The 21,042-nt window shown below is 46.1% G+C and overlaps 1 protein-coding gene across 3 annotated transcripts in view; it reads right to left on the reverse strand.

The window, feature by feature from the left end:
* The window catches only part of SRBD1 (S1 RNA binding domain 1), a 138,521-nt gene extending 119,164 nt beyond the window's left edge, over window positions 1-19,357 (reverse strand). The window contains exons 1-11 of one of the 3 annotated variants that reach the window (XM_069954974.1): window positions 19,056-19,357; window positions 16,283-16,337; window positions 15,579-15,652; window positions 14,951-15,098; window positions 11,829-11,924; window positions 8,903-9,181; window positions 6,681-6,847; window positions 5,292-5,409; window positions 5,072-5,210; window positions 3,072-3,168; window positions 1,421-1,562 (exon numbers count right to left, since the gene is read on the reverse strand). In XM_069954974.1, coding sequence (XP_069811075.1) covers window positions 1,421-1,562; window positions 3,072-3,168; window positions 5,072-5,210; window positions 5,292-5,409; window positions 6,681-6,847; window positions 8,903-9,181; window positions 11,829-11,924; window positions 14,951-15,098; window positions 15,579-15,652 — 1,260 coding nt within the window. In that variant the 5' untranslated portion in view covers window positions 16,283-16,337; window positions 19,056-19,357. Of the gene's footprint in view, window positions 1-1,420; window positions 1,563-3,071; window positions 3,169-5,071; window positions 5,211-5,291; window positions 5,410-6,680; window positions 6,848-8,902; window positions 9,182-11,828; window positions 11,925-14,950; window positions 15,099-15,578; window positions 15,653-16,262; window positions 16,338-18,985 lie in introns of all 3 variants that reach the window. The other 2 variants (XM_069954975.1, XM_069954976.1) reach the window with 2 other exon arrangements.
* Between the last annotated feature and the right edge of the window lie 1,685 nt (window positions 19,358-21,042).

Raw genomic sequence — 21,042 nt, forward strand, 5'->3', positions numbered from 1 at the left:
TATAATCACTTTATATAACTCTGTCATCGCCAAAATCAAAGCATCCACATGTGATAGCGCACGCAGTAAGTTGGACACTCATTCCTATTTACTATAATGGTCATCTATTTGCTAAAAGATGTTGGCCACAGACCTTCCATTCTCCAGTTCACACGGTTCCAGCGCACATACAGTTAACATGTAATGAACGTAAATTGTGCCAAATCTGACCTTGTTTTTTTAGATTTGTTTCACACAGATCGTAAGTATGTATAGGAGCAAGGAGCAGAGGCAGAAGAAGTGGTGGAAACTGGGAGGTAAGCGCAGGTTGTTGTTTTTTCACCCACCCCCTTCCCGGTAGTTTTGACAAATATGTCCCAGTCTGGAATTCTCCTTTAATATTTTTGTTTATACATTGCTTTCATTAAGTTATATTACTTTTTAATATAGCCTAATTAAGATAAATGTATATTTTTTTATTCATACATCATTTTATGTTGAGTGGCAGCAGAAAGGGGAGACAAAGTTCTCTCTACTGCCACCAATGTTTGTGTCAGGAACTGCAGAGCTGTGCAAGTTCCTGGTCAGGAAGCTGGGTGTCCCCTGTGTATTTAGAATATACAATAAATGGGGGGAAGCCGCCTGTCACTATTGCTGTGTCTGACAGCCTCTGCACAGCGAGTGATGATTACTAGTGGTGACAAGCAGCTCCCCCAATCTCCGTATCGGGCCCCCGGCTTCTGTATTATGAATAGAGCTGCGGTTAAGGCTTTATTGGCTCTATTTATTCCTATGGAGTGACAGAAAGAGTACTGTGCTTGCCTCTTTCCATCGGATCCATAGGAATGAATGAAGCTGCGAGTAATGCGCCCCACCCACAGCTCTACTTATGACACAGCTGCTGGGGCTCCACTCGGAGATCGCCGAGGGGTACAAAAGTCGGACCCCCGCGTTCTTGTACTTTTCCCGATGTGTGGCAAAACTGTATCAGAGCAGAAGACTGCAAACTGCAAGGCTTTGACAGCCCTGCAGTTCCCAACACAAACATTAGTCCCCCCTCATTTATTTACTGTACAAAGTAACTTTATTGAAAACAAACTCTCTGGAATACCCCTTTAAGTTTCACTGGGCACCCAGTCCCACAAATGTGTGCAGCCAGTCAGTGGTGAGTGACAATGCACAAAGCCCAGCCAATGTTAACAGCACAGTGAGGCATACAATGGATGCTTCGACGTTCGGTATACAGGGGTCCCTGTGTATACTGTTGAATATGAATTAGACATCAAATCCAAAATGAATCCAAACCAGGGGATTAATAGGCTCCAATCCCTTCCATTGCTTGTGCATCCACATACATGGAGCTGCAGCAGGTGCCCTAATAACTCCATATACACCTATGTCTATATCCCGAGACCTTGTACACACACAGACATTGCTTTACCTGATGATGCTGGACTCTACTTATATTGCTGGTGAAGTTGTGATATAAATGGAATTTGTCGACGTCTTTCACGTTTCCTTCCTTCTCCTTTCCTGTTGATTTAGCCAGAGTGGAATGGAGGGTGACGTAATTTTGTTTGCAGCTACAAGTACAATAAAACAATGGCCGGTTGACACAATAGCTTGCGATAAACATATTGTCACAGATCACAACAGTACACAGCATAGACAAGTCACAGACGTGGTCCTGCCAGCAATATGTTCATGTCCACACCCGCATCCTGTTCTGTATAACTAGATGGAGGGAACATGTGCGCTGTCAGAGCTCCGTACACTGCAGATGAACCCCTGACCTGTACCATGTATTTCTATAGAGCATTGCCAGCCAACCAAAATAATCTCTCTAGGTTCAAGCCTCAGGCTGAGCGCTACTACTTCTCTACTCCGAGAAGCTTCACTGAGGATTAATGACAGGAGGAATAGTCAAGAAATCTGCTGTAGTGCAAAAGGCATATAAAAATAGCTTAGGAAGTAAAAAGCCAAACGTTCACAAAGCTATCAGGTCTTGTATGGGAGTATAATGTGAAAAATGCTGTATTTGGGAATAGAGCAACAAAAAGGATACAACGTGTGTTATGTCCAGTGTTTACAGGCCGAATGTGGACGGGACTGTCAGATCAGATGTAAGGTTCTATTAAAGGGGACGCTTTCTTCCAGACACAGGACCCCTCCTGTCCTCGGTTTGGGTGTGGGGATTTGCATCTCAGTTTTTAGAGAACAGAGATGTATTGTAATACCACACACAACCTGAGGATAGGAGAGTATCTGTGCTTCTTCTAATCCTCTATATATATATTGTAGTCCTTGCTATGCCAGTATATACTCATCTGTTTTATCCTTGCTCAGATCAGCAGCACTGTCCTAGTTTTCTCCACTGCCTTCACTTTCCCCAGCAAAGTCCAAACACCCTGCAGCCAATCACTGAACTAAGTGGTGTTGTGCCAACTACCACAGAGGTCAGCGACTACCCCGTCATCATGGCAGCAACCTGGAGGTTTATGTAAAAGATGATCCAACCATGCCCAAACAGCAAAAACAATTCATGGAAAAGCAGAGTTTATTCTAAAACAAAAGGTGGAAGGTTTATTAAAAGTGTCTTAAAGAGACTTAAAGGTGAAAAAAACCCTATCTAATGGGGGGCATAAACTAGTGACAGAGACGCTTAAAAAAAATATATCACCATGTATTAACTACCTCATACTGTGCCGCTGATCTGAAGTTGCTCTCATGAATATCGACAACACCGAAGGCTCAGCACTAATCTTTGCCGTTATGTGCATGTGCTCAGTAGTCCTCCATATTCATGAGGACCTGCTCTCTCTGCCCACCGGCCACTAATATTGTGTTTCGGCAGACAGTCAATGAGTGGTCAGAAGGCAGAGGGAGTGGCACAGCATAAAGATTATACTCCAGGATATTAGGAAAACGGCTGCACAGGAGGATGCAAGGAATACATCATTCTATCAGCATCGCTAGGTTACGTTACCCTCAGGTAAAGCCGCATAAGGGCCCAATAAGACTTAGTTAGTAAGCTTAGTTTTCCACCTTACACCAGATATAGGCAGGAGGTCTGAGGATCCGTTAGTACTTACAGATTTCTGATGTGTTCCAGTGTCTCCTTGTCTTTAGCAACCATGTCTGCTAAGATGTGCTGCACTCCCATCTCGATATCCTGAAGTGTTGACAGGCCTTCAGTATAATATAAAAAAATTACAGTGGTACCTTGGTTTAAGAGTAACTTGGTTTAAGAGCTCACAGTTTTTCAAAATTGTGACTTTGTTTAAGAGCATTGTTTTGGTTTAAGAGCTCCCTGTACTGGATGGGAGCGCAAGTGGGGAAGGGGCAGGGTCTGTATAGCAGGGTCTACAGCACTGTACTTTGACCCAGGAAGTCTCCCTTCATCTTCCAAATCATAGCAGATCCACTTCAGGCTGGGGCTTACATCAGGGGACAGGATTGTGGAGGTAATCTCTCCATAGCTGTAACCCCTCTCTCCCCGGACAGAGAGTGCTGCATATATGTGCCCACATCTGCCCTGCTCACTCCCTCATGCTCCCTTGTTTCCCATCCTCTCCATTACTGTACAGTAACTTATAATATCACATATTCTACTGTTTCTGAATGTTTATTTGTTTTACAGAGTTATTCAGAATAATAAAACATTATTTTCAGGTGTACAATCAATTGTCTGCATTTCTATGATTTCTTATGGGAAAATTTGCTTTGGTTTAAGAGTGGATTTGGATTACAAGCACGGACCTGGAACGAATTATGCTCGTAATCCAAGGCACCACTGTAATATGATTATATATATTATATATATTATATATATTATATATATATTTGCTAATACAACAAAATTACTGAGTACTGTTACACTCTTATGATTTCATTTTTGGTGCTCAGGACTGTTATAAGTGAAAATGCTATGAATGGTGAACAACAATGCAAGGGTATTAGCATGTGAATATGTGTAGAACGGCAAACTACACATAACTAGCTGAAACCTACAATGCTTATTTATTAACATAATTGGAGAAAAAGGGAAAAAAAATATCAACAGAAATTGCAATCCAAAGACTTTGGAGGTCAGCAGTTTAGTTGTGCAGCACTGCCATCTAGTGGTAGCATAATAAATTACTGCTGCATTATAGAAATTATTAGTGCTGCATTCCTGTTATATAAATAAAATATAAATCAAGCAAATGGTCATTATGCTCAGTGTAAATGTTTTACAGCCACATGCACATGATTTCTAATATGGTGCATTGTTGTCCGAGATGTAATCCTGATGGCCTCTGTCACATGAGCTTAGTCCATAAATCTGAATGATGAACTATACTCCTTGTACACTGACCACTGCACAGATCTTAGAGCTTGCCTAGAAAACTCTGCCTCGTCAATAGGATCAGTTCCAGTCTTGTTCCCATTGTCCATAAGGCTTGGTGTAAAAAATCTCTCTAAATGCCAAATAGAACACTTAGGCAACATAGCTATTCCCATGTATAAAATAAGGAAAATTAAAAAAAACTACATCAGAAAACAGAAATAGAGTATAAAAAATAATTTTTCAGTATCTGTCTCTAATCAGTAAAAAAAAAATAATAATGGGGGACACATTCCCCTTAGGAAAACATGGCTGCTTCCTTGCAAAAACCGTCCTCAGTCCGCAGGTTGTGCTATTACAATTCACCTCCAACCACTTCAATAGAAATGAGCTGCATGAGGCCAAAGTGGCGCTGTTTCTGGAAGAGAGCAGCCATGCTTTTCTAATTCTGGATAACTTCTTTACCTAAAGGCAGATGATTACCTGCGCATTTTTATACTACATCCTATGTATACTGCTAGCAGGAGTTTTCTGCTTGGATAATCCCTACTTACTGGAAGGGCCCCCATATCAGAAAGTTTCCTTCTGCTGGACCACCCCACCCCAGGAGACTGAATAGATAATAACAAGGTATAGAAGGAATTGTTAGTCTCACCATGGGCAGCAACATATGAAAAGTTATGTTTAAGTGGAATAGCCCTTTAACTCACACACCCCAGCAATACATAGACAACTCCTTTAAGGAATATCTTATTTGCAGTGTACCTTCTGTGTTGGGTTTTATATACATATGGAGGTTTAGTTGTTTTGGAGTTTCGATCAGGGCTTTAGCTGCAGCTTCCAGTCCCAGCTGTCTGGCTCTCTGTGCTTTGGTGCCTTTGCTTCCAGTTTTGTAAGGCGTGTACTAGATAAAAGACAGGAGAGATGTGTTACCTCTACAGTAATGTTCTAGGACAGCTCTATCCATATACAGACACATACTAACCACATGCTCTAGTTCCTCCATTGACCTGCAGTTCAGCATGGCTGTATGTAGAGTAGAGTTTAGTTTTCCTTCTTTCCTCAGTTTCTCCAGCAGATTGTGAGCTTTCTTTGCAACAGAGCTGATAAAAAAAAAAACATACAAAAATAGTTACATTTTTACCCAATAATCGACTGTGCAGCCGTATAAAATCTGTCTAAATAGAGGATGTGCAGCTGATTGCAATGCATATTAAGAGGCACTGTCGCAAAAAATGTTATTTTAAGAAATCAACAAAGGTTGTGATTGCAGTTTTGCAATAATTAAAGTGTCACTGTCGTTTCCATTTTTTTGCAGAAATCAATAGTACGAGCAATTTTAAGAAACTTTGTAATTGGGTTTATTAGCCGAAAAATGCATTTTTATAATGAAAAAGCAGTTGAAGCTCTCCCCCCTGTCTTCATTGTTCTCTATGGAGAGGGGAGGAGTGGAGGGAGATGAGGCACCAAAACAGGACAACAAAGAGTTAATTTACAGCTACATCACCGAGCTATCTCCTCTGAAGTCAGCACTGACCTCTGAATACCGGCTTTCACACAGCTCCCACTGTGTAATTCTTTGTTCTCTACTCTCTGCTCCCTCCTCCCCCCTCCATAGAACAGACAGGGCTCGACTGATGTAAAAGAGTAGAGATTTCCTGATAATGAGCAGTGAATGAGAGAGAGGAGGAGGGGGGGGACCTGGAGAAAGGCATTTTGAATGCGGATAATGGCATATTTGCCTAATAAACCCAATTACAAAGCTTCTTAAAATCGCCTGTACTATTGATTTCTGCAAAAACAAAACAACACTTTCAGTTATACATATGACCACTAGGTGTCTCCCTTCCAGTTAAACTGTGGTCCGCGCTCCCTCCAACATTTGGTCTTTTCTCAGTTAAAAAAAATTCTGTATGTATAACTTTGATAAAAACATAGAAAACTCAAATAATTTAAAAATAAATTTATAAAATAGAGTATATTGCAAAACTGTCTGCGATTATAACCCGTTGATTTCTTTTAAAAAAAGAAAAAAAAAATTCTGTGCTATCATTGTGAAGGCTCTTGCTGCTTGCCACTTGTTTGTTTATGTAAAAGAACCCTAAATGTGCTCCCCCCTTCACTCTTGAGACACTGAAGTGTCAAACAAGAACATAGGGGAATTCAGGGAGAAGCTGTTGTTGAAGCTTTCTAGGTTAAGGAGCGCTCAGTGGACACTTCTAACACATGAAGCCTATTTACTCTGTGGTCAGCAGCAGAGGGATGTTATAACTTCCAGCTTAGGGAAGGGAAACTAGAACTGCTGACATATCGCCTTTCAATACGGCGACAAATCTACATAACCTGTAAGGAAACATTGAGGCCACATGCTCACCGTAGCTCCTCTAGGGTTTGCTGCACTTCTCTCAAGGAGTCTGCATCCAGATTGTTAATGAGTTCCTTCCTGTATCTGGCAATGAAAGGTATGGTGTTCTCATCCTGAAAGAGCTGGACGATGTTGCTGCAAACCCAGGGTTCAATATTTGTCCTCTCTGATAACACCTATAAGAAGAAGAAGTCATCCACAAATGATAAAAATACCACCCCCACCCCTTTACTCCCTATCAGTTCTCTTATGTGGCAGAAGACATATACCTACCTAAGGGATCAGCTGGGTCACAGAAGGGCCGGTCTCTGAAAAGATCATCCCGGCCGGTACTGCAGTACTTGTCGGATGATCTTTGTAGCCGCAAAGTTCTGATGCGGGCGCATCAGTGCGCGCCGCATCAGAACTCCCCACAGCACACTATGGAGCGTACAACCGGAGTCGCTCGCTCTATAGCGTGCACTGACAGGGTTTTCTGCGACCACTATTCCATAGAAGACTAAGCAACGTATGTTTTCATAAAAGGTATGGTCGTTGTTGCCGCCTGCAACAACGGCCGTACCTTTACGAAAAGATACATTGTGTGAACATAGCCCAAGAGCCAGTTCACACTGAGAAAAATCAGTGGAGTTCCGCTGCCTCAGTGTCAAGCAGGGTCTTTATAGGAGAGCTTGCGTGCCTCCACTCCCCGCTCAAAGAATTGACATGTCAATTATTTGAGCAAAGGCGCGAAGCCATAGAAACACTGCTTGACACTGAGGCAGGTGGGATTCCATGGCGGAGAGCTCCACCGCAAAATTCCGCCAATTTTGTCCCAAAACTGTATAACATATGTACACTGTGACACCACCAGCAGAATACTGAATGCAGCTCTGGAGTCTTATAAGAGTATAACCCATTATCAGTTCAAGATAAACAATGTTGTGATCTGTGTTGAGTGAGCATGCTTAGTTGAGCATAAATATTTAAACAGTTCCGGAGCTCCTGGCATCATCATTCACAATGATGCCGGGAGCACTGAGGCTGTTAAAATACTGAATAATGAAGAAAAGTAACACAGTACACACTACTACGTCCTGTTGGTGAAATAAATAACTAGCAAGACACATTACAACTCCAGCTGTATGCCATCAACAGAGGCTAGCAGTTAGGTATAACATCTTTTTCATCAAATTTTTGTATATTTTGTTCCTTGAAGGGATGTGAAAATCAAATATACAAAAATTAGAACGAAAAAAATGTTATACCTAACTGCAAGACACATTGACTGTGAACCAGGCACTCTCCTCTCTGCCGAGCAGGGTGTACCTGGTCGAGTCTTCCACTGATTTCAATAGGGGTTGTTAGGACATTTTAGTGCTCACACAACACTAATAGTGATGAATCTCCTGAAACTTAGTCGCTAAAGCTCTAAAGCGATTCTGCTTTTACACTGTTACCTATTGCAATAACAAAACCTTCATTAGATTAGCTTATTTTCTGCCGTATAAGGCGACTGGGCGTATAAGACGACCCCTGACTTTCAAGAAGATTGTCAGGGGTTCGCCTTATACACCAGAAAATGTTAACCCCTAAATTTAAAAAACAAACAAACAGTTAACTCACCTGGGGCCTTTTCCCGACCTCCACACACCTCCTGTCCCGTTCCTGGCGCAGGCAGTGTGACGTACACTGACTGTGCCAGGGATCCCCCAAGCTCTCCCGAGCAGTTGAGCGTCTCCAAGCTTCTCCAATGAGATGTTCGGCTGCTCGGGAGAGCTTCAGGGATCCCTGGCACAATCAGTGTACGTCACACTGCCTGGGGAGGAACGGGTCAGGAGGTGTGCTGAGGCCAGAAACAGGCCCCAGGTGAATTAACTGTTGTTTTTTGTAGTGGTCGCCCCATACGGTGGGGATGGGGCCATTTTTAAACTCCCCCATCGTATGGGGCAAACATACCAAGCGTATAAGACGACCCCCGACTTCTAAGAAGATTTTTCGGGGTTAAAATGTAGTCTTATACGCCGGAAAATACAGTATGCTTGGTGAAGATTTTTTACTTCGAAAACTCCATATCAATTGAGAAGACAATTGTCAATCCGAGTTGTAGCTTTTCAACATTTGCAGAACAACCCGAGCGTGCTGGATGTTGTAGTTCCACAAGAGCTGGAGCGTCACTGACACAGTATCTTACATGTATAACAGCATATACGTATGCCCTAGCTAAACCCATGTGTCCATCCAGCTCTTACCTCAACAACGTTCCAGTTCATGTCAGTGCCATCAGAGCCCGAGCTGGTGCCCTTATACTTCTTCACCACTTTACCAGCAGGATCAGAAGAGGTTTTCAGTTTCTTGGCCGGTGGACCACCAAAGGTGAAATCGTCCGGTGGCTCTTCTTCCTCCAACTTGGAAGGAAATTTATTTTCTACTTTTACGTCCATGTCTAGTTTGCTAGTAGAGGGGAAATCCTCAATGCCAACACTTCTGCGTTCCGCCTTCACTGAGAGCAGCTTCGGCCCTGTATTCCGCTTTGAGGAAAAGAGGAAAACCATTATTCAAAGATGGGGGTAAGGCCTTTAGCTGTCTCACATATACTGAGCACATCACCTGTACTGGGTGCCTATGGGGTCTAGTACACCACTGACTCACACTAAGGGGCCATTCACACTGTCGAAAACAGGTGAAAATTCAGATCGGAATCCCCGCCACAGACTCCGCTCAGAATCCTGCCTGCTTCACTGTCTCAATGTTAAGTAGAGGGCGCCTCTGCTCTCCGCTCAAAGAATTGATATGTTTTAGTTTGGATTATGAGAACTGCAGTCAGGCTGAGACCTTCATTATGTGACAGGCAGCACACGCTTCCTCTCAGTTCACACTCATATAAAGCCCCTTTATAAAAGGGGCTTCCTCCATCCAAAGCCCAGTCTACCAAAACAGGAGAGAGAATGTTTTTTAAGGTTACAAACACACTTGGCGGGTCTGCAGCGAGTCTCCTCGCTGAATATTTGCAGCGAGACTCGCTGCAGATCCCGGCCCTATACTTTCAATGTTAGACAAAATCGCAGCAGGGATGTACATCCCTGCTGCGAGTTTGTCCCCAGCCCGCCCCGTTAACCTCCCGTCCGCCGGAGCATATACTTTACCTGATCCCGGCTCCGGCTTGCTTCGGCGGTTCCCGGAGTCTTCAGCAAGCCGGAGCCGGGATCAGGTAAAGTATATGCTCGCTCCAGTGCTCGCCCGCAGCCCCGGCCATCTGATCACCCCCCCGCAGCCCCGGCCGTCTGATCACCCCCCCCCCCCCACAGCCCCGATCACCCGCCCGCAGCCCCGGCCGTCTGATCACCCCCCCCCCCCCCGCAGCCCCGATCGCCCGCCCGCAGCCCCGGCCGTCTGATCACCCCGCCCCCCCCCCCCCGCAGCCCCGATCGCCCACCCGCAGCCCCGGCCATCTGATCAAACCCCCCCACAGCCCAGATTGCTCCCCTGCAGACCCGGCCGCCCGCAGATCGGTGCTTCGGGGGGGTAATCAGACGGCCGGGGCTACGGCCGGGCGATCGGGTGTGTGTGTGTGTGTGTGTGTGTGATTAGACGGCCGGGGCTGCGGGGGGGCCGGCCGGGGCTGATCAGATGGCCGGGGCTGCGGGTGGGCGATCGGGGCTGCGGGGGGCGAGGGGGCGGTGATCGGGCGATCGGGGCTGCGGGGGGGGGGGATCAGACGGGCGGGCGATCGGGGCTGCGGGGGGGTGATCAGACGGTCGGGGCTGCGGGCGGGTGATCGGGGCTGTGGGGGGGGGGGGGGTGATCAGACGGCCGGGGCTGCGGGCGGGCACTGGAGCGAGCATATACTTTACCTGATCCCGGCTCCGGCTTGCTGAAGACTCCGGGAACCGCCGAAGCAAGCCGCAGCCGGGATCAGGTAAAGTATATGCTCCGGCGGACGGGGGTTAACGGGGCGGGCTGGGGACAAACTCGCAGCAGGGATGTACATCCCTGCTGCGATTTGGTCTAACATTGAAAGAATAGGGCCGGGATCCACAGCGAGTCTCGCTGCAAATACGCAGCAAGAGGACTCGCTGCGGATCCGGCAAGTGTGTTTGTCCCCTAAAGGAGAAGTCCGGTGAAAATTAAAGTATTCATTAAAGTATTGTATTGCCCCAAAAGTTATACAAATCACCAATATACACAGGAAATGCACATAATGCACATTTTCCCTGCACTTACTACTGCATCAAGGCTTCACTTCCTGGATAACACGGTGATGTCACGACCCGACTCCCAGAGCTGTGCGGGCTGTGGCTGCTGGAGAGGATGATAGCAGAGGGAAGGCTCAGTGTCCCTCCAGTGCCCTGTGTCCCTCAGTGTCCCCCTGCCATCATCCTCTCCAGCAGCCACAGCCCGCACAGCTCTGGGAGTCCAGGCGTGACATCAGCATGTTATCCAGGAAGTGACATCCCCATGTTATCCAGGAAGTGACATCCCCATGTTATCCAGGAAGTGACATCCCCATGTTATCCAGGAAGTGACATCACCATGTTATCCAGGAAGTGACATCACCATGTTATCCAGGAAGTGACATCCCCATGTTATCCAGGAAGTGACATCCCCATGTTATCCAGGAAGCGACATCACCATGTTATCCAGGAAGTGACATCACCATGTTATTCAGGAAGTGACTTCCCCATGTTATCCAGAAAGTGAGGCCTTGATGCAGTAGTAAGTGCAGGAAAAAAGGCACTTTGTAAGCATTTCCTGTAATAAGTTGGGGGGGGGGCAATACAATACTTTAATAAATATTTTCGCTTGACTTCTCCTTTTAGGGAGTAATCCAGGATTAGAAAAATATAGCTGATGTCTTCCAAAAACAGCACCACTCTTGTGTTCAGGTTGTGGGTGGTATTGCAGATCAGTTCCACTGAAGTGACTGGAAACAAGTTGTAATACCACACCCAACCTGAGGAGGTGTGGTACTATTTCCCACCCATTAGAGGGGCAGCTCAGCTGTCAATGGACAGCCAAGCATCTGCTCCACATGGCACAAGACACTGACAGAGCAGGACTTTCACTAGACTGCCATAAAAAGGTGTCGCTCTATCCTATGGCCCCTAAGTGGCTACAGTAAAAGCATGTATTGGTGATCACTAAGAGGTTACCCGGGGTGAAGTCACAATGAAATACCTCAGGACTACTTAAAGGCTCTGTCTTTATACTGTCCTTATCCGGAGCAGATTCTTGAGCAGCACCAGATGCTTTGGTTATTTTTTTGGCAGCAACCTAAGATAATAAAAATAAATTATACAAATATTTAATTTACATAGAACTTAACCAGACATCTGTCCGACTAGTATGAACAAGGTTAAGAGTTCATCCAGGCTTAGAAAAACATGGGCGCCTTTTTCCAGAAACAGCACCTCTCTTGTTCTCAGGTTGGGTTTGGGGTTTTGCAGCTCAGTTTCATTAAAGTGAATGGAGCTGAATTGTACTACCACACATAACCTGAGGTCAGGGGTGGTGCTGTTTTTGCAAGAAAGTAGCTGTTTTTCTTCTGATCCTGGATAACACCTTTAAGGTACCCAAACACACTTTTGAACGGTCAACAGCTAACTCTCCGATCCCTCCGTACACAGATACATTTGGTTCAGCTGAGCGTTTATTTGTACTGGAGAGGTGGAGGCTTAAGCTGCTGCTCAGCCCATCATGTCTAATCACTTCTATGCTGGGGTCCCTATTTTATTGGGAAGGGGTAAACCCCTTGGAGACATTCATTGCAAGACTTAATGACTGGCGGTCAGGGGGAAATACAGTGCAGGTTCAACAAATGAGCCCACACTATACACATAGAAACATACGGAAGACGACGACCCCCTGGTCCATTTAGGGCCGTATTTCACCGGACGATTATCGTTCGCATAATCGTTAACGATAAACGATCCAAGCGACTGCTATTACGAAAGACCTGAAATCGTTCACCCATTTACATGGAAAGATAATCGTTACTTATGATCGTTCTTGCGGTCGTCTTGTCGTCGCTATAGCGTTCGTCACTACTGCGAACGACCGAACAACTTCTTATTCAATGCGAACGATTTGCGAACGAGCAACGATAAAAATAGGTCCAGGTCTTATTAAACGATCAACGATTTCTTGTAGTCGTTAACTGCTATTCAAACGAACGATATAACGATAATCTGAACGATAATCGTCCGGTGGAATAGGGCCCTTTGTCTGCACTCTTATTATTTCCCTTATTATCTTAGGATAGATATATGTTTATCCCAGGCAGGTTTACATTCAGTTACTGTCGCTTTACCAACCACATCTGCTGGAAGTTTGCTCCAAGCATCTACTACTCTTTCAGTAAAGTAATATTTTCTTGTGTTGTCTCTGACCTTTCCCCCAATAATCTCAGATTGTGTCCACTTGTTGCTGTGTTCAGTTTTGTTATAGTTATAATCACAGTAAAAGGTACCCGGTAGCTCTGTATTATGTTAGAGGATACGAACTGTAAGGGTATATGCACACTGAGCAATTCTCACAGAATTCCGCGTCAAAATACATGCGGAATCCACTCGGAATTCGTTTAAATGCAACATTTCTCCTTTCTATAGAGCGAAAAGGGATTTGACCCCGTTCACACTGAGAAAGAACGTCGGAATTCCGAATCCCGCCGTGCTCAGTGTGCTGCTTTGAGTGGAGGAGGTGGCTGAGGGAAACTACGTCCACTCACCTCCCCGATTCCAGCAGCGGGTCCCGCATCGCGGTGCTCCGGTGTCTGGTCGCTTCCTGGTGTCTGACGCGGGCCAGAGACGTGACGGACTTGAAACGGATCCCGCCTCCTTCACTGACTGGCTGAGCGGACCTGAGACGTCACGTCTCAGGCCCGCGTCAAACACCAGGAAGTGACCGGGGACCAGAGCGCAGCAATGCGGGACCCGCCGCTGGGACCAGGGAGGTGCGTGGACGTTGTTTTCCCCAGCCACTTACTCCCCGGTGTCAGGAAAAAAATGCCCCCCCACCGCCAGATTACCCCTTTAATTCTGTTTGAAATCCGCTTGCATTACGCTCTATATCTGCTCAGATTCCGCTTAAATTCTGCAAAAATTCAGCTCCTATTCTGCCAGAGCAGAATAGGCGAGGAATTCCAAACAGAAAACTTTCTGCTTTAATTCATCGAGAATTGCTCAGTATGCACATACACTAAATATTAAAATGAAGCAACATTTTCAGCTTCAGCTGGCAGTGATATGATAGAGGAGATCACAGCCATAAGTTGTGCACAACAACCCTTTAAAGAGGACCTGTCACCCCACGTGCCGGGGTGACAGGCTCCCGACCCCCTGTTACAGCCCCCTATACTCACCTGATCCCGCCGGGTCCCGCTTCCTGATCCGGTCGGGTCACAGAGATATCAGTGCCCGAAGCCCGGCGCACGCGCTCACAGGAGAGTCCGATGCCCATAGAGAATGACGGAGCATTGGACTCCCCATTCATTCTCTATGTGCGTCGGACTCTCCTGTGAGCGCGCGCGCCGGGCTTCGAACGCTGATATCTCCGTGAACCAACCGGATCAGGAAGCGGGACCCAGCGGGATCAGGTGAGTATAGGGGGCTGTAACGGGGGGTCAGGAGCCTGTCACCCTGGCACGGGGGGGGGGGGGATGGGTGACAGGTCTCCTTTAATCATTTTTGTTATTTCCTATTCTTAAAGGGGTTGTTCAGCATAAGATTTAATTTTTTATGCTGCCAGGGGAAATGTCAGGGACGTATAGGACCTATCCTGTTCCCGGGCTTCTCGCACTTCACTGCCACCAATACTTTCAAAACATTTGGCGACGCACCGTTCCCGACAGAAACAGAAGCTTACTATAGACTCTATACTGGCTACACTCAGCTTCCATTTCTGGTGATAACGGAGTGTCACCAAATGTGTCAGCCTGGGACCCGGCAACAGAAGCGGACAGGACAAATACATATATGTCCCTGACATCAGTTGCACATTGACAACCCCTTTATCTCTGGTAATGACTAGACATGAGCACAATTCAAGCGTGCTGGAATCCGATTGTTCAGCATTTGATTACCGGTGGCAGAAGAAGTTGGATGCCGCTCTAGGGAGCTCGGAAAACCATGGATAAAAGCTATGGCTTATGGCTGTATCCATGTTTTCCAGGACTCCATAGGATGGCATTCAATGTTTTTAGCCACCACTAATCAAATGCTGAACGATCAGATTCCAGCATGCTCCACACTCATCTCTAATATTAACCCTTTAAGGTATTGAAAAAAGACATTTTCACCCACCTTTCTTGGTTTCGGGGCAGCAGCAGCCTTTTTTGGTTTTGCAGCAGTCTTCTTTACAGCTGTCTTGGTGGTCGTTCTTTGTTTCTTAGAGGGTTTTTCTTGTGGTTTCCATTCATCCTCATTATTTGACATTTCTTCTGAATCTGACCTGATAGAAACAAATTATTCAGACATAAAAAAAAGTTAATTCTGTGCAATCGGGCCGGGTCCAATGGTGATGAAAATGATAGGCTGCAGATGTGTGCGAAATCTAAAACAGAATGCTCTGAACATCTAAAATCCCCTCCAACAGCCAACCACTATAACTGCAGATCTGAGCCTAAAATCTGCAGCATTTACACCTCGTGTGAACTTAGCCTCAATATAATATGATTTATAATTCTCACATCTGTATCTGAGATCTTCTATTTCCCCCCCCCCCCCCCATTTGGATTTAAAGTGATCATTCCCATCAGACAACACTTGGATCTGAAGAACAACCTAAAAAAATGAAATTCCTATACACGATATCAGGTTTGTCGGCAATCATCTTTACTGGGAGGTAGACAGGTCGCGGCTGTATAGGTGCGGGGCATTATACGTAGGCTCTTTCCTCCATATGTGACATCAAGGAACAAAAATCACTCACATTCCACTCAGAAAGGACAGCTCCTCCTTAGGGGCCACAGCGGCCAGTCTTGCTTTTCTGGGTAATCTAGACATCTAAGAGACAAAGCAGAAATGTGATTCTGGGTTCTGTTATTAAAGACTGATAGATAGATAGATAGATAGATAGATAGATAGATAGATAGATAGAAAGAAAGACAGACAGACAGACAGACAGGAGAAAGATAGATAGGAGATAGATGATAGATTTTGCCGCTGGTGCTTTTGGGCCAGTCTCTTCAAGTGACAGGCTGCTCAGCTGGCCGAGACAGGCCAGTGAGGATTGCGCAGCCTGTTACTGAAGAGACTGGGTCACCAACCTCAGCAGAGAAAGGCTGCAGGACACCAGGGAAGAATAGGTAAGTATGAACTTTATTAGTTTTACACTGTCATCAGCTGTTGGCCACACACCACTATACATAGCGATGCGCCGCAAATGACTTTTTGGCAAATTTAAATGATCGGCAGATAATCAGCTTCTCGACGCATCGTTGTCTTTATTACAAAGAGTAGAGATGAGTGTCCTTGTAATAGAGTTCTACAGGAGAGCTGGGCCTATCTGTGCATATATATATCAGTATATAATTTATTTGTACAGTATACAGGCAAATGGTGGTGTGAACCCGGCCATATAGTTACGATAAGGTTTAGAATTTCAAGGTACAACCTCAGCAACAGAACATTTACATTAATTCTTCACTTTATTCCGTCCCGTCAGCGGTGGATGTGCTCAGGCCTCGTCCTATGGAGACATAAGTAAAGATTATAAGTAAATGGAGACTGATCTCTGGGATCCACCAGCACCTCCCATTCATCCTAGAGACGTAGGGCCTCAAAGGTGTCGATAACTTTGTGCTTTTTCCACTTAAAGGGGTTATCCAGTGCTACAGAAACATTGACACTTGCATCCAGAGACAACACAACTCAGTATACGTGCAGTATATTTCTATGCTTTCTATATCAGGGTCCTTAACTGGTGGACCACAATTCGAACGAGGACCGCAGAAGCCAGCTGTCCGGACCCCTGCTGCAGTTCAGTATACCTGTAGTGCCTCTGGTGCCAGCTCTCGAGTGACGTCACTGGAGCGTCGTCGCCAGGACAAGGGGAGAGCGGCCTCTTGTGACCGCTGCAGTGCGACCACAAGTGGGAAGAGAAGAGGAAACGCCGGACCCAGCTGAGTATAAGTGTTTTTTTTTTTTTCTGTTATATGCTATATGGGAGGGGGAGCACAGGGAATCTATATAATTAAGGGAGCACACAGCGGGGGTCTATATACTACTGGGGGAGCGCACAGTGGGGTTATATACTACTGGGGAGCAACAGGGGGGCTATATACTGCTGGGGGAGAGTACAGGGGGGCTATATACTACTGGGGGAGCAACGGGGGGGCTATACACTACTGGGGGCAGTCATCCCCTTTGTAACTAATTTCAAAGGGCTGGTGAGAGAAAAAATGCCAGTTTTCCCACTAATAAGCATCAATTCTGTATGTAAATAGTTCAACAACATTTGTGAAAAGTAACAGAACACGTTTACTACTGATGTTCAGCTCGGACCTTCACCTGACAATAGACCCGGGTAAGTGGACCTTTACTAAAGGTTGTTGAGGACATTATTACACCCAACACTTAGGCTTTAAAGGTAGGTTCACACTACGGAATCCGCGCAGATAAGTTCTGGCAGATTCCATCGCTCGTACCCGGTGGCACGCATATTTGCTTATGCCATAGACACAATTGACTAGTCAGTGCTTTCGGCGGAATGCGGAATCCGCCCGGCCATAGAATAGTGTCTATGGCACAGGAAGAAAAGCGCGTGGCCGTAAGTGGGTACGAGCGACGGAATGTGCCGGAACTTATCTGCGCGGATTCCGTACTGTGAACCTACCCTGATTCTTTAATTTTTGCATCTGTATTAAAGGGGTTGTCCAGGGTTAGAAAAGCATGTCCTTTTCCCCCTAAAACAGCACCACCCCTGTCCTCAGGTTGTGTGTGGTATTACAGCTGCAAAACACACACCCAACCTGAGGACAGGAGAGGTGCTGTTTCTAGAAGAAAGTAGCTATTGGGTTTTTTTAAGCCTGGACAACCCCTAAAAAGATTAACGTTTGGGTATAGGGAAAGAAGCTACAGGGACTTTCCTCATGACTGTTTGTTCAGGCACCATGAAAGTCCTTCATATCAGCAGGGACAATGACCATGGCGACAAGGTGTCTGCAGGGATGGAAGTATTCTCTAATCCTGGCAGTTGCCGCCGGTATACAGCTGTGTATTATAACCCTGCCCCCACCTCCCCTGATAATACAGCATAATTCAGCTTACTATCTTAGGCTCTTGATGTGGTACATGGCAAAGACAATTAAAATTTTCCCCTCCTCATACACTCATTTTAAGGCTATGTTCACACTATGTAAAAGTACGGCCGTTGTTGCCATTGGCCTGTGCCTTTATGTGCCTGTGAACACTGCCTTTACTTCAATGGGATCCCGGCCGAAGCGTATACACATTGTATACGCTACGGCCGGGATCCCATGCGGACCCGCAAATAACTGACATGTCAGTTTTCTGCGGCCGAAATTCCGTTAATTGCGGCCGTAGAAACCCATGTCAGTTCACACGATGAAGCGAGCGGCCACTTGCTTCATTGTGTGCAGCGGCAAGTTCTGATGCATGCGCCCGCATCAGAACACTACAGCTAACAAGATCATCCGGGCAGAGACCGGCCGCTCCGTGACCCGGCTGGTCTCATACGTTGTGTGAACATAGCCTAAAAACGTGAAAAGGGACATTTAAAATTTTTATTTTTTTTCCCTTTAAGGGAACTTGAACATGCGATCGCTTGTACAGTGCACTGCAAGAGCAAGGTGACCCGTTCCCTTTAAAGGGGTATTCTTATTTCAGAAATAAATTTCCCCCCTTACATAGGGAATAACTAGAGGAAGGTCGGTGTTCTGAGCGCTGCTCCGGAGAACAGCGCCACATTCACAGCGCCCACTTTCTATGGCTCGGAACCTTCACCCCTTCCAGCTGTTGCAAAACTACAATTCCCATCATGCCTGGGCAGCCGAAGCTTTAGCTTCGGCTGTCCAGGCATGATGGGAATTGTAGTTTTGCAACAGCTTGGCAAGTGTATATAACACAGCTGGCACCTGCAACTATTATACCATATGGTAGTAAAGCACAGCTGTAAGGATAACTACAACTCCCAGCAGGTCCTCAGCTGCTAGGGGCATGCTGGGAGTTGTAGTTCTGCCAGCTATGACTGATACTGGGACAATGTAACAGCTTCTCTGCACAACCTCCTCCCAACACTGCAAAATAGTGCTCCAGCCTGGCAGCTGCAATGAAACTACATTTCCCGGCATGCCTCAGTATAATAAGGATACAGACCCCCAAAGCAGCTGCTATAGCGGATACACGCCCGGTCCCAGCTCCCGCCCGGGGGATTATTAGCGCTGACCTGAGAGTACAGTATACAAGTCCAGTACGGCCAGCAGCAGCTCTTCAAGCTTCCAGCGCTTTCATCGGCCCCGCCTCCTCCAGAAGTGCCGGCTACGGGTGGCAGAGTAGATCAAAACACGTCTCGTTTCCCACGATTGAAGTACGCATGCGCAAAACGTGGCTCGCTTAGACTATTCAGGTTTGCTTTTTTTTTAGCGGTTTGTTGATAAATCTCAGTGTGCATAGTGACCTAGTAATAGGGAGAAAGCAATGGATAAAAGCTGGGAGATTTATCAATTCTATTATCCTTTTAAAGAGGAATAGTGCAGTAAGTTGTCCATAGCAACCAATCAGATTGCTGCTTTCATTTTTTAAAAGACCTTAAAAAAGTGAAAGCTGAAATCTGATTGGTTACTGCCCACATTCCTTTGTGCAATGATTTATAAATCTTTGCCAAGACAACTGAGGTGTATTGTAAGTTAACACTATGAGGGAGATTTATCCAACATGGTGTAAAGTGAAACTGGCTCAGTGGCCCCTAGCAACCAATCAGATTCCACCTTTCATTTTCCAAAGAGTCTGTGAGTAATGAAAGGTGGAATCTGATTGGTTGCTAGGGGCAACTGAGCCAGTTTCACTTTACACCATGTTTGATAAATCTCCCCCTATGTATTTGGCTGAAATTGTCCGATAATCGTCCCGTAGAATAGAAGGCAACGATCAGCTGACATCATTCATGTCAGCTGATCGTTGTGTCGTTGTCTTTCAACCATGTGATAGCGGCAATCTGCTGCCGTCGCTCCGCGGAATAGGATCGGCTACAGCAGACCGCCACTATCCAGGTGAGAGTCTTCCCTTTACTCCCCTGCATTTACCTAAGTCTTGCAGACCCCACACATTGGAGCGCTGTTCACATTTATCTCTACTATCCTCTATGGGCTGCCCGGACGATCAGCGATCACCTGGGCAGCTTCCCTGCAGCCGCCGCATGTAGTAGCGGTGGCAGCGAGCGGGGAACGAGGAGCAAACGAGCACTGACATCGCTCGTTTGCGCCTCACAGTCGGCCCGAGGAATAGGGCCAGACTGTGACTTCCCATCGTTCCCTGAATCCGCAGCTTGGGAACACCGCACCAAGGCCTTATTCACACACACAGTGATGCAGATTAGTCTGTAAAGAACTCAGGTCACTTTTTTCCTATGTGGTCCCACTGTGAAACTCCCATCGTCTCAGTCAGGGATTGTCGGCAGGTTCTACTGAGACGTCTTGAAGAGAGAACAAGTAGTGAGAAGCCAGGGACTGGAATGGAAGCCATAGGAAGACCTTCGGCCCCCCAGCTGTTACAAAACAACAATTCCCATCATTCCTGGACAGCCGACATTAAAGCTTGAAGGTTCCTCATCCCTGCCATAGGGAATCCTGGTAGGCGAGTATAACTTTTATTTAACCACATCCCAAGCCTAATACCAAAACAATATATGATACTGGAATCCCCCTTTATGTGATATGACATGTGATATTGTGGTATTTCCTATATTCAGATGTGGTATAGTCTGACAAATATGGGTCATTCTGCCTGCTCCTAAGTTCTTATGTTTAAAGGAGAAGTCTGGCGAAAATTTACTACTGCATCAAGGCATCACTTCCTGGATAAATTTGTGATGTCACTTCCTGGATAAAATGGTGAGGTCACAACTCGACTCCCAGAGCTGTGTGGGCTGTGGCTGCTGGAGAGGATGATGGCAGGGGGACACTGAGGGACACAGGGCACTGAAGGGACATTGAGCATCCCCCTGCCATCATCCTCTCCAGCAGCCACAGCCCGCACAGCTCTGGGAGTCGGGTTGTGACATCACCATGTTATCCAGGAAGTGACATCACCATGTTATCCAGGAAGTGACATCACCATGTTAACCAGGAAGTGACATCACCATTTTATCCAGGAAGTGACATCACCATGTTATCCAAGAAGTGATATCACAATGTTATTCAGGAAGTGAAGCCTTG

Source organism: Dendropsophus ebraccatus, chromosome 15 (genome assembly GCF_027789765.1).
Source record: "Dendropsophus ebraccatus isolate aDenEbr1 chromosome 15, aDenEbr1.pat, whole genome shotgun sequence".
Classification (NCBI taxonomy): Eukaryota; Metazoa; Chordata; class Amphibia; order Anura; family Hylidae; genus Dendropsophus; species Dendropsophus ebraccatus.